The sequence below is a fragment of the Nymphalis io genome, chromosome 9, assembly GCF_905147045.1.
Source record: "Nymphalis io chromosome 9, ilAglIoxx1.1, whole genome shotgun sequence".
In the NCBI taxonomy this organism is placed as follows: domain Eukaryota; kingdom Metazoa; phylum Arthropoda; class Insecta; order Lepidoptera; family Nymphalidae; genus Nymphalis; species Nymphalis io.
Genome location: NC_065896.1, coordinates 10,084,138 through 10,111,991, shown reverse-complemented (window position 1 = coordinate 10,111,991; position 27,854 = coordinate 10,084,138). Strand labels below are relative to the sequence as shown.

General features: G+C 32.0%; 5 protein-coding genes across 8 annotated transcripts in view; 2 read left to right on the top strand and 3 right to left on the bottom strand.

Moving 5' to 3' along the window:
• The window catches only part of LOC126770501 (caskin-1), a 249,340-nt gene extending 243,795 nt beyond the window's left edge, over positions 1-5,545 (bottom strand). The window contains exon 1 of one of the 2 annotated variants that reach the window (XM_050489914.1): positions 5,252-5,545. Coding sequence is in view for 1 of the 2 variants with exons in the window: in XM_050489913.1 (XP_050345870.1) it covers positions 5,252-5,267 (16 nt within the window). In the remaining variant the exon portion in view is untranslated. The remainder of the gene's footprint in view (positions 1-5,251) is intronic. The other variant, XM_050489913.1, reaches the window with a different exon arrangement.
• A 5,069-nt stretch (positions 5,546-10,614) lies between these two features.
• Positions 10,615-18,102, top strand: LOC126770502 (uncharacterized). Of its 2 annotated transcripts, none has more exons than XM_050489916.1 (7): positions 10,615-10,639; positions 10,740-10,767; positions 10,849-11,013; positions 11,358-11,505; positions 12,921-13,281; positions 13,617-15,306; positions 15,883-18,102. In XM_050489916.1, exons 2-7 carry the CDS (start codon positions 10,745-10,747, stop codon positions 16,040-16,042), a joined length of 2,547 nt encoding a protein of 848 aa, XP_050345873.1. In that variant the 5' UTR covers positions 10,615-10,639; positions 10,740-10,744; the 3' UTR covers positions 16,043-18,102. The 2 variants fall into 2 exon arrangements, with proteins under 2 accessions (XP_050345873.1, XP_050345872.1); XM_050489915.1 differs by having other exon boundaries at positions 10,626-10,646.
• Positions 18,103-21,287: 3,185 nt separating this feature from the next.
• Positions 21,288-23,758, bottom strand: LOC126770603 (heparan sulfate glucosamine 3-O-sulfotransferase 3B1). The gene is made up of 6 exons (XM_050490080.1): positions 23,385-23,758; positions 22,967-23,175; positions 22,803-22,883; positions 22,535-22,708; positions 22,232-22,457; positions 21,288-21,533 (listed from the first exon to the last, which is right to left on the bottom strand). Exons 1-6 carry the CDS (start codon positions 23,493-23,495, stop codon positions 21,297-21,299), a joined length of 1,038 nt encoding a protein of 345 aa, XP_050346037.1. The 5' UTR covers positions 23,496-23,758; the 3' UTR covers positions 21,288-21,296.
• Positions 23,759-24,192: 434 nt separating this feature from the next.
• LOC126770652 (uncharacterized) lies at positions 24,193-25,418 on the top strand. The gene is made up of 4 exons (XM_050490159.1): positions 24,193-24,437; positions 24,511-24,754; positions 24,836-25,015; positions 25,204-25,418. The coding sequence occupies exons 1-4, from the start codon at positions 24,286-24,288 to the stop codon at positions 25,279-25,281; spliced, it is 654 nt and encodes a 217-aa protein (XP_050346116.1). The 5' UTR covers positions 24,193-24,285; the 3' UTR covers positions 25,282-25,418.
• LOC126770620 (hydroxyacylglutathione hydrolase, mitochondrial) lies at positions 25,041-27,612 on the bottom strand. Of its 2 annotated transcripts, none has more exons than XM_050490110.1 (5): positions 27,383-27,612; positions 27,031-27,259; positions 26,230-26,456; positions 25,660-25,892; positions 25,041-25,586 (listed from the first exon to the last, which is right to left on the bottom strand). In XM_050490110.1, exons 1-5 carry the CDS (start codon positions 27,450-27,452, stop codon positions 25,443-25,445), a joined length of 903 nt encoding a protein of 300 aa, XP_050346067.1. In that variant the 5' UTR covers positions 27,453-27,612; the 3' UTR covers positions 25,041-25,442. The 2 variants fall into 2 exon arrangements, with proteins under 2 accessions (XP_050346067.1, XP_050346068.1); XM_050490111.1 differs by having other exon boundaries at positions 27,501-27,610.
• Between the last annotated feature and the right edge of the window lie 242 nt (positions 27,613-27,854).

Below are 27,854 nucleotides of genomic sequence, written 5' to 3'. Positions count from 1 at the left end.
TCTTAGTTTTCAAGGTTGGTGGCGCATTGGCAATGTAAGCGATGGTTAACATTTCTTACACAGTCAATGTCTATGGGCGTTGGTGACCACTTACCATCAGGTGGCCCACATGCACATCTGCCTACCTATACTATAAAAAAAGTCAACAATAATATTATGCATTGCATTAGTATGACATTTATGTTCTTAATAAAAATAGCAAACAAACCAGTATGCATGAAGCCTTGTTGCATAGGTATCTAACAAGTACGTATAAACTATAAATTGCGAACGTTGTATACATTACTGCGAACTTTGATTCATTGAAAGGCCAACCTGATCCGGACAGGATTTCCTTCACATTGTCGATAGCGGACAAAACACAGTATTGTTACACGGTAGCAAGATGGCTTTTCACTATTTCGACAGCCTCGTGACTCACGACCCGAGTTTAATCAGGCAAGAAAGTCTCAAATACTTATTTATTTGTCGAACATGAACGCTCAAGAAAATACTGAATTGGAACGATAATTGAAACTTGTTATACGGCAATAAGCCCATGAATATGTTCATTTTTAAACGACGTTTTTAATAAACGTCGAAAAAGTTTTAATATGTTTAGAACATTTTGTTTCACCTAAGACATATAAAAAAATACAAGAAGAGTTTTCGATACAATTGATAGATTTTAAAATATATTTCATAATCACATAATATATTTTATATGGCGTCACATGCAGGCTTTAGGTGAAGGTCGAGAAGACAGGAAGTATGTGCCATGACGTCATTTCCGGGGCCGATGAACGAGTTACGTTGTTAGACATTCAACTTAATAATGTTTAATTCCTTACCTCGATTACAATATAAAATATCATAATCATTTCATCACCACATTACAGCATTAACCTAAAGTAAATTGTGGGTCCGTTTTTATTATCGCTACACATTGAAAATATTTGTGAGTTACGTATAAAAAATTTTAGTAGCATATAATCTTCTAGTGGTATATATAATTTTTTCCAAGACCTGGGTCAAAGTGTGTTAAACAAGTTCATGATCTTGAAATTCTGTAATAAAAAACTTTGAATAATAACTTTGTTATATAAAAGTATATGTATTATAGACGGCTAAATTAAAACTTTGATTTAATTCCCGAGAAATTCACGAAGGTCACATCCCAATGCCTTGATCCTTTTGTTCAATTCTAAATTTGCAACACAAAATTCACGCCCACTTGTACCTTTTATTTGTAACTTCGCAAAATTCCTTCTCAAATTCGTTTACAGTGCAGATAGCAACAATTCTCAGAATAAATGTCAAATACAATTTAGTTGACTTACTTCAGATCACGATTTTTATTGCTTTTTTTTTTAATTCAATCCACAAATTACTTCTAAGCTATTCTAGTCTTAAACGACACAATTAGATAAATTCCAAAGGTGTACGTTAAACGGATATGCAGTATAAAAAGTTATATATTTACTATTGGCGAAGTTATATATATAGTTATATAGCTAAATGTTTTAGCTATATATACAAATTAAGCTTATATAAGGCGTAATTGTTCTTCATTTAAAGATGGTCGTTATTTGTATCAATAAAAATGTAGACTTCAAAGAAAACCAAATAAAATTAACGTCAACATGAAATTCAGCATAAAAGTAAAAATTTTATGCAGAATGAAACAGAATTGCACATAAGATTCCACAAACAAAAATCTAGTTATTCCAAACATTTCTTCTCAACGTGCCCCCTTAAGATGCAACACAACGAAAAACCAATTGAAATGCATAATACAACATCTCTCGAAACATTGGTCGGCGCAAAGCAGTTCAACGTGCTTAAGCTTTATCGGCATTCATAAACACGTAAATAGATCGAATGCAGTAAAACGTGGAAATGCTGCACCCGAGCGACTCTGTTTCCAATTTCACTGCATCGCGATCGATCTAATTCCATTGATATTGCTATCAAGAATTCGAGTTTGAATATTCATTGCCAATAGGGCATCTACATTTTCTAGGTTATCTCGTATTTCACTCTTGTCTCCTAGACACCTTTATGGCTAACAGAAGTAGGTGCAATTTTCATAATAAATAAAGATTTACAAGGCCGATTTAAACAGGCAACATTAAATAATATAAACGTTATTATTTAATATTAAATGCTTTTAGATATAGCATACTAAAGCACATAAATATTGACCAAAGACTTAAACCTAGTTTGCTCTGTAATTTATCGTTATCTAATCTACCATCAAATCCCATAGTTTATTATTAATAAACAAGAAATTTACGTAATCTTTGAATCCAATCTCAGCCCCAAACGAACCTCCAATACTCTAAAGCTCAGAGACACCGTATCAAGAGTGCTCCAGATAAATGGATCACGTTACTTGATTAACCGGTTCGCATCCCTTCCCCTTATCACCCTTGGGAATATTTAAATGGGCTCTGAATATATCACACCGCCCTTGAAGCAAACGAGCGAACAACGTGCACTCTTTTACCTGTTTAAAATTAAAGATGAAAATTACTGAATCTTTAGGTAAGGTCCCGACGCTTGTTTTAAAAGGTATGGCAAACTTAAAATAAAAATATAAATGCTAATGACAACTATATTTTATGAGTTTTTATTGTCATTTCAACACATATTATTTTTTTCAATATCGTCCACCCTTCTGCATTTGCTTATGCATAAAGTAAAAATTCAATATAAGATTCCTTTTGTAGATGAATTCAACGTTAGGGATGTAATATATTTGAGCTTTGTGAATTTTCAATTGTTACTAATATCGTTGCATAGTAACGAGTAAACATATTACTGTCACGTGCGATTTAGAGCGACAATTTGTAACAGACGTGTGATCTCAATCAAAATGGCAATCACGCACGGCGCCACCATATTCAGTGCTAATGTTCTATTGAAAATCAGCATTCACGGCACCGTCACACAAAATGACACCCATTGATTTCACCGAAAAAAAAACTTAATACCGAAAATGATCACGTTGAACCATTTTTCTGGAATAATCTTACATTTTTACACTCAAAAGATATGATATCTTTTTCATTGTGATTTTCATATTAAAACGATATAACATCTCAGTATATTAAATAGATATTTGCAATTTGTATTTCTATGTTGTCTTTATTGTGAAAGCCGTAAAATGCCTACTTTACTGAATAGAATAATTGGGTGTATACTATTCGTTTTTGTGCAAAGATAAATCCTGTTTCTAAAGAACTATGACCGCGCCAAGGTCCACAGACTCATTCACGAGATCAAGTGGTAAAAAACTAGAGCAATGAACTAGGAGTCACGTAGTCCTCTCATCGAGTCCCTGGGCACGTAGAAGCTTCTAAACTACCGCTTATTGTCAATATTGGAGTGCTTCGAACCACTGGTATAATCAATAGAAGCATTATCTGTATACTGCATCGGTCCTATTAAATGTTTCAAATTATTATTAATCTCAAGCAAATAGACAATGTGGTTCAGCGAACTGGAAATAATATTGGAGCTTCGAATAGGAACATTCGAGCAACTTGCTTCGATTGATCCATTATGAAGTTATGGTAATTAATTACCAATCAATGATTTGCGTCAATTAAATTTTAATAAAAATAAATGCATGAACACTATAGATGAATAATTAATTGAATTATATGCAAATTAAGTCTATTAAATACTTTTGTTAACTGCTTTAGAAAATGTTATACACACAAGAGCTTATGCATAACAATTTTTATCGGAATGCAAGATCGATAATGAATTAAGTCGACAACCTCGACGGCCTGAGTAATGGTCGCGGGAATGAACAGTTGTGTTGAACACACGGTAAAGTGCAAGGCTACGAAGTGCATCGCCGATAAACCGGAGATGAAAGCGACTGTTTATTTGATTTTCTGCCGCTACGTGCAGGCATATTAACTAAGCTGCGGCCTGCGACCATTGAACTTCGAAGAATGCCATAAACTTTTCAACTCGTGAATCTCTTGCATATTTTAGTATTACCAATACAAAAATTTACATCTAAAATAATTGCTTAGATATATTGTTAGTTTTGTAACATATGTTAATAATTATTATTTATACTACTACATAATACTCTTATCAATCTTCTATAATACCTTTTTACGATACGATTATTTTATAAATGCTTGTAGTATCAAACATGAGACGTTGACATCAAATGACGGCGCAATGTATGGCTCTTCATTCCAGCATTTTATTAAAACAAATAGGTGTTCTGCGCTGTGCGTTCTGTCACTTGCAATCACTAAACCATAAATCTTGTTCTGTCATCTCTAATATCCGACCTCCCAATGCGTTTTACCGATACACTGGAAATCATTGGAACCTAATCTTAGGTGTTATCTGCACATACAGTTAAATACAATATATAATCATATTGCATTTCCACCACTTCTCATATTTCTGCGGCGAGCACAAGTTAACCTTGACAAGATGATAATGACGCTGAGTATAATTTACATACTAATATATATACATATACATATCTCTTATCGTTTATACTTATTCATAAGAATCTGACGCAATTTACAATGGCCTTTATTGACCTCTGGGTAAGGAATATTTTTTAAGCGGAAACTATAGTTTTTAAGTCTTTTTTTGTTCGTGACCCAACGAACAATTTCATAACACGTCGCGGCTCAGCCCATCGAACATAGTAGGATTACGTTTATAGACCATTTGTATGGGATCTGCTACGGTTAATGATTTCGGTCGCTGCTCACTTAGGCAACTCTATTTCGAGATGTGTGCGAGTAATAACTTTTTATTGAAGCTCGGCTATTGTCAGAATAATAGAAGTTTCTTCATCATAGCTTTCTTTCATTGCCACCGTTCAGTACATGTATCCCCCATTAATAGTTAAGCATCATGGCCAACAAATTATACGATCGAAATCCGTTACGTTTCGATCGTATAATTTATAACTTTAAATATGTAACAGATTCTTACACAACGATGTTTTAAATAGATAAGAATCATTTCTACATCTATAAACATAGTTATCATATCTAAGTCGGCATATAGATAACTTAGCAATAGGTTGTCATAATATTATATGTTAATTCAAATTATATCAATTTTATTCGCTACGTCTTAAGTGTGATCTTCGTTTGCAACGGTTCTGATGTCCTTATCTTGACCAGACCCGGTCGCATTTTCACACGGTAGTCTTATCTGCATGTTTTTAACAACTCAAATAATCTGAAATGAATTCAAAAGTAATAACTTAACCTACCGTTAATTTTCCTCATGCCGAACCTAGACCTTTAATGCACCGCCAAAATCCTGCCCCTGTCGGCCGCTGCAATAACAAAACACTCACACAGACCCAACACTTTCATGTAGGTATACCACTACACACTCAGTTGTAACATTCCGCAATTTGATCCAAGGTGTTGATAAACGATAGATATAGTAAAAACACTGGTAGTAAAGTTGATAAGAAAGAAAACAAGTATAGTTTATCACCAAACGATCTACACCCACGCAACCATGTTGCGACGCGCGTCAACGCCGCGTGACTGCAGGCGTGCCGCCGGCTGACACTTTGGCGCTGGAAACAGCGACAACTTCGGGAACTAATGTGTGCCTAAAGATATTGTTAATAGATGGCGCTTCGACTAAAACCGGCCTTGTTTACACTTGGGTAAACATTAATAATATTGCAATAATAACGTTGTATGTTTTTATAGTTATTTTAAACGTATATAATTACGTTACACAAAAAATGATATACTGAAAATGGATTTTAAATTATGATTTCAAAAACAAAACTTACAAAACCCTTTTTTATATGTCAGTAAAATATTAAGCTTACCTTCTATTGAACTGCACAGCACACGTAACCGATATTTTCTGAATTTTTTTAATACTTCAATTTTTTTTATTTTTAATATATTAAAAATAAACACCACTTTTACCAATTTAACTGTACATATTTGCCATATTTACACACAAACTTATTCTTCTAAATTATATTCTTCTATTATTGTTATAAAAGGTTAGCTACATTCACCAAAATAACGTCCAATGGAACGCCGGTTATGTTATGTAAAAATTATGAAAATACATAGCCCTATGCAAGTTGGTAGAGCTTTTGGGATTTCCGTAAAACACTGCAATAATATGAGCACGGTGCGAGTTCAGTTCGCGGTGAATAGCGACCGATAACACTATCCATCACCCCATTATCTAGGCAACATGAAGTTAGCAGCGAAAGCGCACGTCAAAATATACCATAAATAAAACCGTATGGCGGGGTGCGCCACCCCATCCCCCGGCATTCGATCGACGGCGGTGTTAACAGAAACAGAATGGTGAATCGAAATTTTGAAATTTCAAACATAGAACGATTGAATCGATGTCGGCTGGCTTTAGCCTGCGTTAACGGACGACTATCGTGATCTTTAAGCTAAAGTCGCCAGCAAGACGCCGTGCGAGGGGGCGGTGCCTCGTTTAAACTCGTATTACAATACGTTAAATCGCCTTCAGCACTCGACGGCTGCAGTCGTAACGCGGAACATTCTACATCTGAAGTAGGCCCTCGACGTACATACAACCAATTAACCTTAACGTTAATGATGCTCTCACTTTTAAAAGTGGAAGCTTTTCCAGTACACTCAGATGTGAAGCACGTTCAAAAGATCTCTGTATTCCTAGAAGTGCAATAAAATTTCTAACAAATGACACAGTCTTTGTAATCCTACAATAACTACTTGTAGCGTTAAGAAAATTATGTTTAAAATATTAGCCAGTGTTATTACAGTAGTATTAGTATAAAGTAATACGAAGGGAAATACTAACAGGGAAGTCCTTTTGGACGGGTATAAGTTGCGTGGAAAAAGGAGAGCGACAATTTTTCCGGTTCATATCCTTTGTACATTTCATTACTTCCGCTATGTATGGACGCGGTTCGTATAGCGACGGGCGCGTTCGGGTATGTTCGTCAAAGCTCGGTTTGGACCGTGCGACTAATCGATAGCCGTCAGAGAAGCTACCAACATGCTACGCTCAACGTAGATACTACGCGACACGAAACTACAATCGTAGCTTACGCTACCGTTATTACACGACTAAATTGAAAAGTCGCCGAACTTGACTCTAGCTGTGGGATATTTGTTCAGTCTACGACAGTACAACAGGGTTAATTGTTTCACTGCTCAGGCGAAGTCGAGACCTATAGTTACATACAAAGATAGCAAACGGAACTGGAAATTGAATTCACGTCTTGTTGGAATGAACACTGCAATTAGATTGTACTAACATTGTTTAAGTTAGAAAATGTATCTGGCAAAACAAACTTTAATAATGCTATTCCGAAATTCAGATGTTCTCTTGTGTCTCACTAATGGAATAAAAATGATATGTAAAGCTACAGATAGATACTTTCGTTAAATAATTTTAATTAATTGATATACATAGTTTCTACCTGTCTTGCTTTTTTTAAAATGCGTTATATTTTAAAGTATATACATCTAGAACTGATTTTGATGGATATAGTATTGTTAAAGTGGTAAAATTGTGTAAGTTACGTGGTATTTAATTATTTTGTTAGAAATATATAATAATTATATATTGATAATTTATTACTCTTAATATAATAATGTCCTCCAGACCGATTTCGGCCACGGCGGCCAATCTTAAGAGAGACTAGCCAACGCAGGAGATATTATAGTGCACAAGTGTGTGCGCAAACACAGGTGCACTCTCTATTCCCTAACTCTCATAATCCGATAGGATGGCAATCCGACAGGATCGGAAAGAGTTCAGGCAAACGGCTTTACGTGCTTTCCGAGGCATGGAGTGTATACACTTCCAACTTCCAGACTCCGGGCTGCTACTGAGAATTTTCTGACAGAAAAACCCAATAACTTTTTATTTGCCCGACCTGGGAATTGATCCCAGTCCTCCGGGTCTGCGGCCTTACATCAAGCCACTAGACCAACGAGGCAGTTCACTCTTTATATATATATATATACATATATATATATATATATATATATATATATATATATATATATACATATTGTACAATAATTTATTAATAGTAAATACTTAAAAGTGACTCATACATACGCTTATAAAATTGTTTACTTACATAACCATTAATTAATTGGCTGTAATTATTGTCTTCCTGTTAGGTTAAGGTCTCCTCTACTGTTAAAGTGTAGGTTAGGGTAATTGTTTCACCAGGTTACAAATTGATAGATTTTATATGTGACTGTATTTTTACTGTACACATACGAGTTACATCATTCACTTCACTTTTCATTTTAAGCACAAATAGAGGACGTCCTAAGCTCATGAAAAATGTCAGCTCACCTAAAATCTTAGATTAAAATCCATGTATGTTTTTGATATTAATCATCTATTGGCGCGCATGATGGCAAACGACATGATGCCGTCAAGCCCCCAGGTCCGGAATCAGAGATCCAAGACCCTTAGGCACTCTGACATTTGAGGCCCCCATTCCGAAGAGGTTAAAATAAAATAATATTATTTTTTACTTGGTGCAGCCCCTCGACAGACGGTCCCCGAGGTCGATGTATGAATCCGGGGCTGCATGCGCCTCTCCGCCACCACTCTTTACTCTTTTGCGCGAGCTTGTCGCGTACACGAGATAGGTAGATATTTCGATGCTATATATTATTATAAAATTTTTGTTCATTTTTCTCAATATTTATTTATTGGTACATCATTGATTCTTCTATCAATTTTGATGTTTTACATATGCCAGGCCTCCCGCAACAGATTTTACTTTTAATAACTTCACTTTCCCTTTTTGCATATATTTTCGGTATACTTGTTTTCTACAGTATTTAGGTTTGTAATACATTCTGAGAACTTCCGACCAAACCTCGAATTAGTTAGGACAGCAACCACGGATCAATCGGTATAATATATTAACTTTAATGCATATCATAAGCATATATAATAATTGTAACATAGTAAATGTCACATTGAAATAATTATGATTTTACTAAAGATGTTCTTTTTTGTCTGTATATTTGTTATCATTTATGATATTTAATTGTGTTGACATTTTTGACAGTCACATAAAATGTCTAATGTGTTTTTTTTCATGCAGTGGAAACCTTCAGAAAGGTACCCGGCTCCCATGGGGGACCGGGTAATGTGGAATTCTTACCCACTAAAACCACTGCGATGGCCGTCCTCGGCACGGATCGGAGAAGCTGAGGGATCGTACTGATATAACGCATCCGCGGCTCCTCCGAGGTGAAGGTAATCTCGCCCGCCACACTCCTCGCTAGTGCGTACGGCAACACGAGGCCATACTAGCTGTTGTTCTCCTCAGGACCGTCTGAAATAGAACACATGAGGCCCTCACCTCACGCATCCACGGCCCCAGGGTTACGCCCTATCTTTTAAACCCCGGGCGTCGGAGCTGTGGGAGGGCCGAAACGATGCCGATGTCGTCTCCGCCGAGCAGAATCGGCCCCTTTCCCGTTCCGGCTCCGCTGTCTCCTTCAGGATCATGACAGTCTCACAGAAGGAGACTACGGGCCTCCACGCCGATTCCCTGCGGAGCATCACCGACACGATTGCTCGCAAGGCACGCCTCTTATCAGGCACGCCTCCAATGTATGCTGAGCGGTGTCCCGGTCCGCGCCACAGTGGTGGCACATCGCCGTCGATTCGCGTCCGATCTTACACAGGTATTCTTAAAAATAGCCGTGACCGACCATTACCTGCGTAAGTGGGAAGGTGACTCGTCGCTTTCGTCTCATCCAAGCTTCGAATGCTGGCAGGATCGCTCCAACGACGCGTTTGCACGCGTACCGTTCTTCGCGGAGACGGTTCAACGCCTCAAGTGCACTCGGGAGGGGCGCGTTTCAACTATTCTGACGGAGGATGCGGGTCTAGTGATAGCCTCTCGCAAAGAGAGGATATACCTACTTTATACAATAACCAGGCAACAAAATTTATTATATATATGTTATTTCGAAATACAAACAAAACGCTAAAAACAATATATGACAAAGAGGGACGAGAAAGTCGCGATGACAAATGGCGGATGGGCAAATATTCCACTTAAGCATAAAAAGTTGTCAACCTCGGAATGAGAAATAATAATAAGCTCTAATCTCTTATACACCTTCATTTTGGCGTTCTAAATGTTCTCTCAAAGTCATATAAAATCTCGTATTTGCATTGTAAGTTATTCAAGGTCAAAGGTCATAAAAAATAGTTTTTCGTGATTATCTCGGTTTCTAAAGCTCCAATGATATTAAAATCTATTATGTAAAATGTAGAATAATATATAGTATATGTAACAAAAATTTGCGATAAATTTGATTTAGGCATTTTGTCATGCACTCGCTTTTGAGATCGCGCAGCGCGTAGCCCAACGTACTGCATGCTTGCCCATGCACTGAACACAAGCTATAAATTTATATCAACAGATAAGTAAAACCTTTAAGCTATATATATTTTCTGAATGGAACGTTATGTATGGTTATACATAAAGTTTTTAATTTAATTATAAAAATCTTCCAAATTGAAAAAACTCGGATAGCTTATGGCAACCACTTGCAATACTTGATATTGTCAATTTTTCATTTGTCATTGTCAAACATCGTTGCTGTGACAGTTAAATGTTAATGTAAAAAGTATATTTGATCGAATTATACGTCGATAATTTTATTTTAATGTGTTTCTTAATATTATTTAATATAAACTAATCGCTCTATTTATTTATTTAGCGAAAATGAATCAAGACAAGCTATTATCGTGAGTAACTTAAAAATCATGTATCTTGAACACACGTGAATTTTCTTAGCACATTATAATGTTGGTTTTTAAAATCTACAGAGGTCATGAACTTGTTGCTAGAACTACACCGAAAATAGATATATCATTACCAGAAATTGGCCTTAAAGAAATAATTCCAAGTGGATCTTGGTTAGAGCAAAAACAAATACAAGCTGCTGTAGAAGCCAGGAAACATTTAATTGAAGTTGAACGTATTGAGAAAAGGTATGTTTTTTAATTGTTATTTTTTTATATATAGTGTGACAGAAGATAACTAAAATAATATATTTTTATTCTATTGAAACATTGCACAGTCAACAATATGCACATTGAAGGCCCTTAAAGTCGGGCCTACCGTCGTGGCGTCATGGTAATATATGCAAGCGATCCCGTGGCGCCCCAAGAGATGGAGTGGGTAGTTTTTTAATGGGTCCTACATACCCTCCAATGTCATGCGAAAATGCATTAATGCATTTATCCAGAGAAAAAACAAATGTCAACAATATACACAATAAACAGTATTGAGATGTTTAGTCAACTCCAAAATTATATAATTTTTTTATGCGCAGTGGTACATTAAGTCATGCAGTGTGGAGGGAAGAATTGATGTTGGCTGAAGTTACCCAAAAAGTCGGTAGCTACTGGCAGTATTTAGGACACAATAAAGGGAAACTGTTATATCTTAAGCCTGAAGAAGCTTTATTTCTCATGGAAATTGTAAGTTTACACTATATTTGTATTTAAATAAGATTATTAAACCGACAATTTTAATGCTAACTTATAATCCCTTTATATCAGACCTAGAAAGCATTACATAATATTTGTTAAAAATTCATAAGGATTAAGAATTATTAAACAAATTATATTCATATTACAAACAATTTCCATCTTAAAAATGGAAGGGCCACCTCCAAGCAATTGTGAATAAATTTTTGTTTTTTAATTGTTATAAAACCTATAATTGTAATATATTTGAGTTAAAAAAAACTGTTTCATTTATTTACTGGTTCTTCTCAGATCTGAGTTATTTATTTCTGAACCACTGGTAAATTGATAATTTATATAAATGTGTAACACTTCTAATAAGTAAAAATTTTGATGTTATAATAAATTATTTCAATAAAATATAAAATCAAGATATTGGTAATCATGTTTTTTTTTTATCAATGCATTCTTTTAACTTAATTCTAAATATATTTTATTTATTTAATTCCTTAGGTCTTTTTAGTTTAATTTTATAAAGAGTGATACAAAATATATAACTACAAAATAGTTCAGTGATATTCTTAATAACAATGAGGTATAAGTTGATTGCGTATATTAATATTTTTTCAGTAGAATCTATTTTTTATGACTTAAAGTAACAGCCTGTAAATGTCCCACTGCTGGGCTAAGGCCTCCTCTCCCTATTTGAGGAGAAGGTTTGGAGCTTATTCCACCACGCTGCTCCAATGCGGGTTGGTGGAATACACATGTGGCAGAATTTCGATGAAATTAGACACATGCAGGTTTCCTCACGATGTTTTCCTTCACCGAAAAGCACGAGATGAATTATAAACAGAAATTAAGCACATGAAAATTCAGAGGTGCTTGCCCGGGTTTGAACCCACGTTCATCGGTTAAGATTCACGCGTTCTTACCACTGGGCCATCTCGATTATGACTTATTTTGTATAAACCCACTGCTTAATATAATGATTGATACAATGTGATTGCAATGCAAAGTAAGTTATGTAATGAACATGATTCCAAACACCTCTTATTTTTTGTTAACCACCTCCACAAAGGTGTGTGTACCTTGCATAGACATTTTTTGCATATGTGGCGCGTGGATCCTTCTAGTTTTGATTCTGATTCGATTTCTTATGTAAAAAAAATAAAAAATATGTGATGTGAATTATAGTTATTATCCTGTTTTTTGTTTGATTTTTGTTTTGGCAGCTTAAGTTTATTTTTCTTAAAACTAAATAGGATAGGTTGTTTAATTTCTAAGACTATGCTTTGTATGACATCCAATTAGTATATTATATCATTAATCATGTACAACTAAATCCATGAAAGAATGGTTATTTAAGAATACAAAATTAAACATATAACTACTTACAGAACTTTAATTTTACTGTTTTGTTTTAGAATTGTCTACATCTTAAATATAATGATGTGAAAGTCTCTCTCCAACAAGCTTATTCTTTATTACTAAAAGGAAAAATTACACTCCTGCAGTACAAAGTGTATGCATCACTCAGTCGCTTGGGGTACCGTATTTACAGACATGAGCGTGTAGAACCCACAATATGTGAAACAAAAGATAATTTATCTTCTAATGTAAAAAATGATAACGCAGAAGCTAAAAATGATGATTTAGAAAATTCTAAAACTGATGATCAAGAAAATCCTAAAAATGAGTCTCCAGAAAATTCTAAAACTGAAGCTGAGAACATGATTTGCGATCAAGACACTCCAGTAGCAGCACAAGAGAAACATAAAATTATTGGTAAGTTTGCAGCACAATGTTGAATATAATATTAAGGTATTTTCTTTATTTTAATAAAATTAATACTCATCTACTTATTAAAGAAACAATTTGTTTTGTAATTGTTTGTAATTATGTATATTACTTACTAATTAGTAGCCTATGAATAATAGATAGTAGAATACTCGTATTTAGATGAAATACTTGATTAATTAAAAAACTACACCAAATAGATTATATAATATATATATTATATAATCTATTTATATATATAATCTATTTGGTGTGGTATAATATATATATATTTTGAGTATGCTACTTAAATGTATTGATTGAAAGAGAATTGCGTTTTACAGATAAAGGTGACAGCAAGAGAACAATAACAGAGAAAACTAAAAACTTATGTGGGCTTAGTAGATTACAAAAATTAAAAAACAGAAAACTAAAACCCTGTAATATAAATAATATTCATAAATTCTTTGAGAATTTACCAGAACTAATAAAAAAACAAATTGTTTCTATAAAAACTCCACAGAAAGAGTTTATACCAAATACTATATGTTTAACTAAACCAGTTTTCAATATCAATCTAGAAAATATACACAGTAAAAATGATAGGTATGTTTCAATGGATACAAATATTTATACCATCAATGATGAAGTTAATGGCAGTCATATAAGGAGGATAAGAAATACATGCGGTAGATCAGAACCCACTCTAATGCCTGCATACAGTAATTTTGCATATGCTAATGGAAATTTTCAATATAGACAATTCAATATTTATAGGCCTAGACATACATATAGTTCTATAAATTTTAGTATGTTATTCCAAAGACATTTTCTACCTAATTGGTTTTTTACTTCTCGGCTACAATTACCACGAATTCAAACACAATATTGGCAAACCAATTGCAATAACGGCACCACAATTTCTAACAACAATAATAGGAAAAGAACTAGGATAACAGCACAGATGCAAAATTTAGAAGATATAAAAAAACTTGCTTCCAGGCTAAAACAACTTATATTATTGGGAAATAATCAAGAAGAATTCATCCAATCACTCCAAAGACTAATTCAAACTTATAACAGTAGATATAAAACAAGAGTAAGGCTTAATCAAGATTTTGATGTTGTAGTTGAAGAAACAATTGTAGACACTATAGAATTAGATGATGATGAAGAGCCTAGCAGAAAACGACGTCGTACCGTCAGTCCAAACTATCAAATTGAAGAAAATTTTAATATACTTAAAAAATTAGCATGTCAATTAAAAGAATTGGAAAAAAATAAAAAGTCATCTGCAAGACATCGAAGAGCTTTCTCTAAACTGCTCAGAAAATTCAACGAATCTTATAATGAAGAATATTACTTAAATGAAAGTGGCGAATTAGAAAACAGACTAAAAATTGATCTCGATTCATCAGATTCATCCAATTCAGAAAGCTTAATAGAAGAACTACAATTTCGTAAAGGAAAAAAACTAAGGAACCCTTTTAATATTCTTAAGAGGCTTTCTGAACTACAAAAGGATGTAGATACAGAAGCATCTACTAGTAAAAAAGACAGTTTGGAAGGAAGATACAAGGAGTACAGTCCGCTTTTATTAAAAACATTTAACAAAAATTGGTTACCACCGGAAAATGATTTCGGGAGAGCAGAAATCGTTTGTAAAGACATTGTTTATAATGAAATAACAGACATGAAAAGAGAGGATATATTGTTTGATTTTCTTAAAATAAAAAGATGTGAATGCGACAATTGGTTAGAATTAAAAAAAACTTTTTTTACAAGTATTAAAGAGGCAATAGCAGAATTTCAAAATGGCATGCATAATAATATGAACAATAGAATAAATTCCATAGTAAAGCCAGGCGATTGTACAGATATGGCATCGATTTTAAAAAAGCTGAGAATAATCCAAACAGAGAAGGGAACTGAGGAATGCGATCTCGCTATTGATTTTGACGTTTTTAGTAGACAAGTTCAAAATTTTAGAAAAACGCAAAGGCCAACTCCACACGTGTACATAGTCTGTGTAGAGTAAGTAAACTTTAATTTAAAAATTTCTTTACCAGTATACAGCCTATTAACAAATATTATTAAACAGTAGTATTTACATATTTTTCAAATACAGGCTCTATTATATTTGTTGAGTGTATTTTGTTTTTACAATTCAGCAATAAAAAAATATATATATTTGTGGTTGCACAAAAATATTTTATACATATTCAACGAAATTTATACATGTTAAAGTAAAAAAAAAACACCAGATGATATCTTGAAGACAACTTTCTGTCAGAAATCCGTATTAGAAACATAATTTTGTTTTTCAAAATTACTTGATTCTTTTATCTGCCACACTAAGCTCAAGCCGATATTGCCTGCTGGTAAATCCGCCACTGCTATTAAAATAATATAGTGTATTCAGTAGATAGATATAAAGTAATTGCGCGTAGTTGGCCGTGGCCGAAATCAGTCAGGACAACATCACCATATTGACATACTATTATCTTGAGGTAGTTTTTTTTCCTTTATGCCATTGTATAATGTTGTAACTGTCAATCAATCAATCATTGATAGATTTAATATAATAAATAAAACCATTCTCTATTTCAGTGAAACGAAACATATGCCATCAGGGAGTCAAATAGCAAATCTTTACTCGAAGTACGACACTGATGCGGTAATCATTTTCGCTGTTGTTGGAGTTAGTGCAATATCATATGTGCAGATCAATCCAATCGACCTACCAGTATATGTCTCAAATGATACTTGAATATGTTAGTATTCCATTGTTATTAATAGATATTTGTAAAAGGGATTCATGTTTGCTTGCCACGACTAAAATTATCTAGTATCCTAAATCATTAAGAAACAAAATTTTGCTTTATAATATACAGATATCATTAAAAAAAAAACAGTTGAGTACCATTTTCTTCGATTTTTTTTCCCAGTTAGTGTTTTAAATAGAAAAAATAATTAATATAAGTAGAAAAAAGTTCGAAACCTGCAAATTCTTATATGTTTTCCTCAAATTTTCAATACTTAATTTGGTCGAATTTGATCGAACCAGTAATAATAACTGTCACTAGTATTAATGGTTGTTTGGTGTTAGTATAAGAAAGAGCTGCTATGTTATGCCATGTGAGTTTACTAGATAAATTTATGCAAAAATATGAATTTATAAAATATATATCTTCCTTATACAAATATACATATAATATAACTTACAGATAACTATTGATATTGTTAATTACTAGTTCCTGTGAAATGTATTCTTAAATTTTGAGCCAAAATTATAATAATTTACAGCCGAATCAGTTTGGCGACGTTTTTACGTACTGTCAGCAATTTATAGTAATAAAATAATACTTTATATATATATTTTTTTTATTTTTATAGGCACATACTTAATATTATACATATTTAACGTTATTTAAGCCCTCTTCAAAAGCAAGTAGTACAAAAATTTCTCCATTCCTATACAGTTATGGCATTAAATTTTTCCTAAACTAATGTTATTATAGCATGTATATTTTTTGTGATATAACTTACGACGTAAATTTTCACTTTTTCTCATATAATTAATTATGAATTACTTGTAATTAAAATAATAAACAAAATTGCATGGCATTTCTAAAGTTATTTATTTATTTTGGACAACCAACAATAGATACAATAGATAGACAGTTAAATAGAGGTTGAAAAGGTTTTTTGACAAATGTTCTGCTAATTATAGGTTATCACATCATTCATAAAAGAATCACATTATAAATAGTCTTTAAATTCTTATGCATGACATAGCTAGCAGTTTTATTCCAAATTTAGCCAGTATGTGTATTACACTACTACAAATGCAAAAACTTCTCCAAGCTGATTTATATGTATATTTTTAATTATAACGCATAATATATATTAAAGAAATTTCGTTTGTGATGATGCCTTGAAATAAAAACACCCATCTGCATGTAAATGTAAAAGAGAAAGATACACTAAAGCACGGATGGTCTGTTGATATTTGAGAATTTTGAATGTTGCTTAAGGATGATGTCATGCAGAATTTAAATTAGGTATCATATATTTTGGCTCAGAGTACATATGTAACCAGTAAGCACAAACACAGTTGTATTGATTTATTAAATGTATAGAAATCTAACAGCCTTGCTTATAAATGTTGTTCAGCGAGTGATTAATTTAACAATGCCGTGTCTTCTTCTTTCGAATGTCAAATAAGTAATGATAGAAAGAGAAATCAGTAATCAACTTATCAGTCACTAAGTAACATTTATAAGTAAGGAAAATACTAGAGATATACAGTTTTAGAGAATTAAGCTTTACGGTCAATCAACAAACATATTTCATAAGTCAAGCCAAAACTAAAATAAAGTTAAATAATAATTGTGAAGACCAAGCATTATGACTTTACCTTATGTGGCTTAATGGGGATGATTAATTAAACAAGGTTGTCCTTTTCTCTTGAATGTCAAATCAATAATGACCGAAAGAGAAATCTTAGAATTCCTTCTGACAAATAGTCTAACATTACTGAGTAAGATGAACTGCAAAAATTGGTTTTGTTATATTTATTGTAAATAATACTTGTATAGAAAATTATGTAATCAATACTTCAATATATCAGTGTATTTATGATGAATATATTCTAAACTAGGCCTTATATGCCAAATAAAAAATTAAATGAACTATATATTTTTATTAATAGTTATACATTAACATTGTGCAATAAGCTAACTCATTACAATAAATATTTAAAGCTTTTCTTAAGTAACTAATAAGTAACATATGACGGATTATGTCGTGCATTAATTACGAATAATATAAACCTCAAAGAACTCTATTCCAATTATTGTTATGAGTTTACATCTCTAATTAAACAAATAATGATCTTATGCTGCCAAGTATACTTATTTTATCTATATACCTTGTCCTGGGTAAGATTTATATTTAGTGACATGGTTGAATACATATTCATTGAAATGTAATAGCTTTATTTACATATTTATTAATAACTGGCATCGTACAATCACAACTATCTCACTTTTTTGGCTGTTAAACTTACATTTAGTTGAGTTACACGAGTTACATGTAAGATGTCACTGAAATTTTTTTTTAATCAATATTGAATAACCCTTAGATTTATACAAAATAATGGAGGCTTGTTTTCGACATTAATCATGTAAAAATGTTATTTTTTAATTTAAACCAAAATAATATTCCAAATACATACAGATTAGTCGGTGGCAATATAGGATCAATATTGCTTTTGAATAAAATATTTATTGATACTTTATATTTATATATAGAAATGAAAAAATGTTAATGTTATGGACTTTCCTTTTCATTTTCCTGTAAAAAACCGGTAAAAATTATAACTAATAGAAGTTCCAGATATCCTCTCTCCTCTTACCAATAGTCTCTTGCATCTCACGTTTATATCCATAGACCATAATGATTAACGTAATATTATATGAATTTGACAATTTTCCTATCGATAAACATATGAAAATACCGCGAGGTTAAGTTATTAAATTATTTTTATTGTTTATATGGTAATCGTATTCGTACACAACCAATTTCGATGGAAGCTTTATAATTAATTCTTATAAAATATAAATATAAAACTTTATGTAGGTAACAACATACACAATATAACTATCACAGACCAATAAAAAAAGGTAGACGACGCGTACAAAAGTAGCGGCAAAGCTTTATTATTAAATTGCGTGCACTATCTCGTGTTTTAATTTTTTTTTAATAATAAGAAAGACGTAATATATAAGCAGATGGGTACCTGATGGTAAGTGGTCTTCAATGCGCTACCAACCTTGGGAACTAAGATGTTTGTGCCCGTAGTTATACACACACCCATCCAACCGGAACACGATAAATTTAAGTATTGCTGTTTAGCGGTATAATATATGATCAATGGTGGTAATTAGACAGACAGGCTTGCAAAAAGCCTTACCACCCAGTAAACTTAGCAATATTACAATACGTCTGTGTGCGAAGTTAAAAATGCGACAATAGAAAACTATATACCCAATATTGTATCATGTATATTTCGAATACATATATTTTAATACTCTTTTATATAACATTAATGCTTAGATAAAAATCTTACCTTAGGTATTACATACAATAATTAAGCACTTATATGTTATTTAGATTAATTATTATATATATTATATAATAATTTTCAATTAAATCGTTTATTCTTGATCGTAATAGTAATGGCCCTTAATTATGTATTGCAAATAAAATAGAGCTTGTATTTCTATGCCCTATTAAGCAAAACCAAACAATTTTTTTTTAAATTTAATTGAATGTTATGGAAGTATAATCCGCCTGTTTTTAAAAGTAGCGCGTCTGGTTTTCTGCTTCCTATTTCAAATTATACGTGTGAGAGTATGATTTCTATCCGTTTTTATCAGTCTAAAATTACATTTGTAATAAAGTAAATGTATTCGAAATATCGATATCGTTTGAATTATTCAATAGTTACTGTCTTCGTTTAAATCAAAAGTTAAACAAAACTCCTAATTTTTCAACAAAAGTATTAAACAAAACAAACTAGGTATATCATAATCGCGAAATTTGCTTTGATATGAACATTATCTTAGACCTTAGTGACTTTTTATTCATTTTAGTATGTTTACGTTTATTATATTCGATTTCGTATACTATAAGATATATCAATGTGATACATGTTCTTATATACTTATATATAGATTCGTTTTCAATAGCTATATCCTATAATTTGACGGATATAATGAAAGCAAAGTAATATATAAAATACATGTCGATTATTTTCTTGTATACCAATACCATACAATTAGGTAATAAAATGTATATATTTAAATATATTAACATTTACGAAAATATGTTTACGTTCTTACAGACCAGTAGAAAAAGTAGTTTTTTCCTTGTCTTTGTCTGTTGGCCTGGGTTTACTTAACTCGTCGTCGTTGTTTATTTAATTTAACCTGTTCTATTTATTTTTTTTGTTTTTCTTGCGCCACGGGATCGCTTTCGCGTGCTACCGTGGTATTTAATTTAACCTGAGTCAAGTCAAGACACGACACTTTATTTGATTTTCTTGTAATGGAAATAATAGAGCAATTGCTGCATGTCCAATTGGCAATAAATTATATTGTTCCAGTATAATCGTTACTATTATTATTTTTAGTAAAATTAGAAAATGAAAAATATGATGGATGTTATACACTTTTTTAAATATTGATCTGCGTATATTTCATTGTTCTTTTTTTCGTATGCAAATATGAAAAAAGTACCTAAGTTAGAAAAAAAAGATTTATTTAATATACTCAATATTTTAACATATTCATAAATGTTATCCATTATCCAACTTCAAAAACATTTTCTTTTAGTGTTATCAAATTGACGTATTTCATTTTAAAATTCAAAAAGCAATGCTACCAACATTGCGTAGTTAGTTTTTTTAAAATGTATGTATGGCAAATGAAAGGTTCATTCTATAAATGTATTACCGACTAGGAACTATATTATAATAGAAATACATAGTGATTACAGTAATATTATATGTGATAATAATAATTGTTAGTGGCATTTGGAATAGATATGTTTAGTGTTTTTTTTTTACTTAAGCACTATGGTTTCTAAGTATTTACATTTTTAAAATAAACTGCTAGAATTGAAAGCGCTAGCTTATATTAAAATCAATATATATTGTATGAAATACGAATTAAAAAATTGCGCAAAGTTTAATTGAATATTTAAAATATATATTTTTTTGTAAATGTTAGTTTAAAAATAACTGACAACAAACATCGTATATTTTCAAAATTTGCAACGTAATGTTAGATTTTTTATAATTTCTAAAAATGGCATGCTTCAGTCTAAATTTCTATTAAAATTGGCGTAAAATTATCACATACATTTCGCTCTAATGCAGCTACGAGACCTTGTGAGTACGCATGGTCTTTATTTTACGTTTTCATCTACGTCTAAAACTTTGCCAAAATTTACCAATATTATGGCCAACCAAAATTGATACCAGATAATTCGTAAAACTTCTCATTATATGGTCTATAAAATTCTCTCAGTCTCTCTATAGCCACAGGGTCAATATAAGGATGACTCCTTCCCTTATTTTTTCCAAGGCAATGGGGTGTAGAATGACTCTCCGATTTGAGGAGACACGGAAAACCTTTTGTTGAATTAAAATAGAAGTGTTTGTCGGTTATCACGAGCTTAAGACCGAGAAAGTCCTGAAAAAAAACCATTTTATATATGAGTGTATAGTTTTCTTTAAAAGAAACATTGATCGAAATACAGTAAACATTGATAAAACTTAGAAAAAAATCGCTCTTTTCATTTAAAAATTTTTCTTTTCATTTAATAAATTGTTTAACGTTTCTAAAGTTGTCTTTCATTTTTCATAAAAATAGTAAATTAATAAAATAACTGTGAGAATATTAAGAACGCGGTAAGAACCTGTGGTAAGAACGCGTGAATCTTAACCGATGATCGTGGGTTCAAACCCGGGCAAGCACCACTGAATTTTCATGTGCTTAATTTGTGATTATAATTCATCTCGTGCTTTACGGTGAAGGAAAACATCGTGAGGAAACCTTCATGTGTCTAATTTCACTGAAATTCTGCCACATGTGAATTCTACCAACCCGCATTGGAGCAGCGTGGTGGAATAAGCTCCAAACCTTCTCCTCAAAAAGAGGAGAGGAGGCCTTTAGCCCAGCAGTGGGACATTCACAGGCTGTTACGGTTACGGAGAATATTAATTTGAAAACTGAGAAAAAAATAAGTATTATATATAATGGGAATTAATATAGTACAAAATAGAATATTTAACGAAAGTTAATCTTATATAGTGGGTACGCTATATTATATGTATACGTTTTTAATGGTTTAAATAAAAATATTATAAAATAAATATAAGAACATCTACCTGAACTCTTGCCATTTCAGCCGCTGGATCTACAACCAGTCTCTCTCCGCTGATGAATAGGATCCTAGATCGTGGAAATCTCCTTAACCAGCGCCTTAAGGGTCTTGCATAAATGCCCAATCTCACTGGAGGCCACGAGGAGTCAACCACTGACCAGGGTCCACCCCAGGTTACCGTGCTGTTCACCAGAGCTAGATCTTCGAAACGTGGAAGACTTGATCTTTTGCTTTGGAAAAGCAACCAGTTTCAAATTATTGTGGTGTTCATACACGCTTATATGTATCTTTTGATTTAGATATTTACCTGGCGGATTGTGTATAATCGCTTATAGCTCTTGTAACTGGATCTCGAACAACCGCTATCAACTTAACTGAAGGGTTCATGGAATAAACGCGTCTTGGTGCGGACCTGGTTACCCAATACGAAGGTGTTTTTTCCATTGTAATCTGCCCTTCAATAGTGGGTGGCATTTTCTCTCTAAAATGAAACATTATTGTAGAATTAGTTTATATTTTTCTCAATTAATCTCTTACTAAAGGTATCAATTAATTTATTTTGTGTTTTTTTTCACCTGTACCATTCGAAGCCTTTATGATAATACTTATCAAAGAAATGAACTTCAGATCCAGCTGCCCTCACATCTGGATGTAACCTGGAAAATTAAGAAGTCATAATTTGTTCATAACTTATATTCATTTCTCATTGTATTCTATTTTCATATTATTTTAGGTGTACCTCAAAAACTCTAAAAGCGCTCGCGTCCCACATTTCTTAACCCCTATAATCAAGGCATCTGGCAGTCTCTTTATTGTTACCTGGTTCGTTTTTTCGAGCCTCGTGTATGTATTGCCATCAAAGCTGTACCCTAAGAGTGCAGCAAAACGTCTCGTCACGCTTTTGTATTTAGAAACTTGACTTTTTAGAGAGAAATACTTGAATGAGAACTGAAAAAATAAAATAATTAAAATAAGAAACATAAAACTAGGTACTTATACATTAAATATGTGAAATGTTGAATTTGTCTGGCGGCATTAATATTATTTGTTTTGAATTAATTTCATAATACACGTATCAATAAAATAAGTTTAGAATTACATTACAGTTTTCGGAAAATTACAAATATATTATATATAATTGTCTTTACTATACTTACCTTTCTTTCGTCAACTAAACAGGTATTCAAAACATAAAATAAATATAATAGAAATAATAATATGAAATACGTAAATATAGTTCGTTTCGAAAGAGCCGGAATGCATTTCATTGCTATTTTTCGAACTCATTTGGGTAGGAAAGCACTTTCTTTTTAAAAATATATTTGCAAAGTATTCATGATATTCAAACAATGAGCAAATTCATATTGATAAACAGCGAATGATGCTATTTTTCTGAATGAAAGCATATTAATTAAACTGTTTTGCACAAATAAAATAATTCAGTATTGAAATTAACAGCGTATTTACGCAGCACCACGCGGTTCTGAATAATGAAAATATACCGCACACCTGATCTGCATAAGAAAAACGCACTGCGCAATCGCACTCAGGCATGGAACAGGACGTGAGTCGAGAGGTAATACGAATAGGTACTGAAATTTTAAGCAATGGGCTACCTTTAGTTTCGCGCCAAATATAAATCAGCATTTGCGCGCGCATTCTATTGTCAATTTCTGGAAATAATAATAATCTTTTCAAGGCTGCAAAGAATACCTTCATAATGAAAGACGTTTTTGATTGGATAATTGTACTGCATATTTTTTAAATGTTAATAGACAAGGCTTAATAAACATCATATTATTTGTTAATCTTAACAGTACAAATAAATATTTGATTAGAAAATAGTATTTTATTCGAAAATGTTAACCTTTTATTAAGCTGAGGTTTGTTTTTTTTGTTTTTATTGCTGCGACCGTTATAGTGAATTGATGAGACGAGAATCCAAATGTAGTACCAACATTACGACTTTAATCAAAAGCAATCAAATGACAGCCGACAACTACATAAAAATAAATTTGGTTGTGTTGAACTTTGAAGCCAGCCGTGAAATAAATTAAAATGACAGTCCAACAGCTCAGTTCGAATATTTCTGACGACTCGGATGATATGGTTAGCTTACCATCAGAGGAAGACATTTATAGGAGGAAATATCAATTGTTATTAGAACGATGTGAAGTGTTGCAACAAGATAATGAAAGAATCGTGAATAGGTTCGTTTTATATGTTCTAACTTCGTTAACATGATGTTAATAGTGAATTGAAATATAATTAAAAACGTTTCAGAATACATGAAGTAAAAAAAATTACGAGACGATACAAAAAAGATATAAAATTGTTGATTGAACGATTGGACAAACATGGAGATCCCTTCCGAACGGCTTCTATTGAAGTAGAAACAAAACCTGAGGTACCACCTCGAGCACCGCGTTCCGGAGCCAAAACACAATCTGCGCCAAAACAAGTTGAAAAACAAAACACGACAGGGGCTAAAAAGCCTGCAACCAAACGAAAAAGCAAAGCAGATAAAGTATGATCTCAACATAATTCTTGGAGTAGTTTAATCATAAATTATTATTTGATGAGTATTTATTGATACTTTTGATTTCAGCCTGAAAGAGATCCAAACGCACCTAAGAAACCTTGCAATGCATTTTTCCAATTTTGCCAAGAGCAAAGACCAGTGGTTGTAGCCGAAACTGCAACTGAAATGGGATCTGAACCTTCAAAACAAGAAGTAACCAGACAATTAGCATCACGCTGGAGAGCATTAACAAATGAGGAAAAAAGGGTAATAGTAAAAATAAAAGGAATCATTCTGACAATTTTAACTATTTAATAAGATTTTAAAAAAGTATAAATAGTAACACTAATCATCACATTTACTTTTTTTTGTTTGCATTCTTTATCCTGTCCACTTAACTGCTCTTTTAAAGCACTGATAAAAAATATACTAAATATCCTTTTCATTCATTTTAGATTTATGTTGCCATGTTTGAAAGATCAAAGGAAAAATATGCAGAAGAAATGTCAGCATACATCAAGAAAGAACAATGACATTTACAGTCAATAGACACTAGCACTTAATTCCTTTGTGATCATCAGCTTTAATTTAAGTTATAATATAAATATAGATTTTTATATATTAAACAGTTTTTTATTAAATAGCCATACATTTTTATCTATATATTAAATACAGTCTTATGTATATTTGAACTTTAACCTTTGAAATTATCTTTCTCTAAGCGAATAGCCCTCATAGTTTCTATGGCATCATTCTTTTTTGCATGTTTCATTACAGAAACTTCTGTTACTCTCATAAATGGATTATAAAGCTTTTCTTCAGAAATTGTTGAAGGTACCTGCAATCAATTAACAAATAAATCTTAGCTCACTTTACAATAAATAATTCTATCTTGGGTCAAATTTACACACCGTAGGCTTGTTGTTTTCTCTCATGCTCAAGGACCAGGCAATTTTCTTTTTGACCTCTTCATTATCTGGTTCCACATGAGCTGCAAACTTTAAATTCTGTAGGCTGTATTCATGGCCACAGAAAACTTTAGTGTCATCTGGAAGACTTCCGAGCACTTCAATCAGAGCTTTGTGCATTTGTTCAGCTGTACCTTCAAAAAATCTTCCACACCCACCCAAAAATAATGTATCACCTGCAAGCAAAATGATTATGAGTCAAATGTACAAAACTTAATTTTTTTATTATTATTTCAATTGTTATTTAGTAAAACAGTATCAAATTCTAATAAATATAATGTAAAATTTATGACCCATATTGAGGGCAAAAAATAATAATGAAAAGATTTCAATAATAATCTTCAAAATTCCAAATGTAATAGTACACTATTAATAGAATAAAGGTTGTTTATGTACACATTTTTTAAATTCTAACTTATATTTATGCACACATGTTAAGTGAAAATTATGTAAGGCAAATGTTTAACTGATATAATTTATCTGCTTTGTATGACTTATCTCATAGTATCTCACCAGTAAACACAGCCGAGTTATTCTTGTCATCAGGTGCTGTGACGTAATAACAAATATGTCCGGAAGTATGACATGGAGTGAATAGACACTGGATGTTTAATTTACCAATGTTGAACTTAGTGTTATGTTCAGCTTTCTTAGTTAGGGCTCCAATGCGATCATCTCCACCATATACTTCTAGTCCTGGATGTTGTTTTACTAGATCTTCATTACCACCTGCATGATCCCTTTTGAATAAAAATGGTATTTATTTATACTTTTACAAGAAATAATTAATTTATCTCTTCCAAAAAACCTGCCACCATTAATAAGCCCATTCTTACCGTAGCACATCCAGTTAAATCTCACAATCAAACTAAATACTAATCTTGTAAGATGATATGATTACATATTCCTAATCCTTGATATTATCAGTCTACACGAATAATAGAAATTTTAAGTGAATAAGATTGATTAATATCTCATTGGGAATACATACAGACTAGTTTATTCAGACAGTCGATACTTAACAGGTTTTGAGCTAAAATTATAGATGTATAGTTAATTTTACCATTGCTGTAACTTATAAATTTGTAAATCAAAAAATTAATATGAAACATGTAAACATAAGGCAAGTAGCTAATAAAAACCCCTTTCAAAATGGAAAAATATTATTGACATCAACTACTCAAATACATAACAACATTAAGAAATTTTTACATTATTAATGATAAGTGTATTATCTTATATGTTATTGATGATTCATAGTTTCAATTATACAGTATAATATTTATGTTCTGTCAAAAATATACTTTAATTTACCAGTGGTGATGTGTTGTTAAAATAGTTGTTAACTTGACTCCATGTTCATCAACAGCTTTCAACACTGTCTTTGGTTCAACAGGATCAACTATAGCTGCTTCTTTAGTTGCCTTATCCACAATCAAATACATGTAGTTATCTTGCAAAGCAGGCAGTATTTTTACATCCATTGCTTTCAAATCTTCGTTACCTTGTTCACTATGTGCGCCGCGTTGATTCCAAACTAGAGCTGTAAAAAGAAAACGATAATAAATGTTAGCAAAATCGTGAAATGAATGTATCGGTCAAACGATGTAAAACTAATCGAAAATTTATAGATTTGCTTCCATATTCCATATATGTAAGTACTTACCTTGGAAATAAAGTTTTGTTACTCTTTGCGATAGCCCAAATGGCAATGCATGTACTAATCTAGGAAGCATTGAATAAAACAAAAAAGTAAATGATAAAATACGCGTGTTTGAGAATACCTTACAGGCAAACGAAGTTTGGAATAGTAACTGGTGAAATAGTTCGCGAATATTTCATATAAAAAATGTTATCATGGAAGTATAATAATTTAAAGAATGTATTTGACTTTGACAACTTTAACTTCTCAAAGTCATAATTATAGTCAAAATTGTTTTGACTTTTTACTTGAAATGATTTAATTAATTTATCTAATATAATATTACAACATATTAAGCATTTATTTAAAAAGGCATGAAAAAAACCTTTTTATTTAAAGTTAAACGAAAAAGGCTTTTCTCATTCATCTTAAAACAGAAAACAGTATTCAGTTTAAACAGGACAGAAATGAAAGAATCTTACATTAAATGCATTTT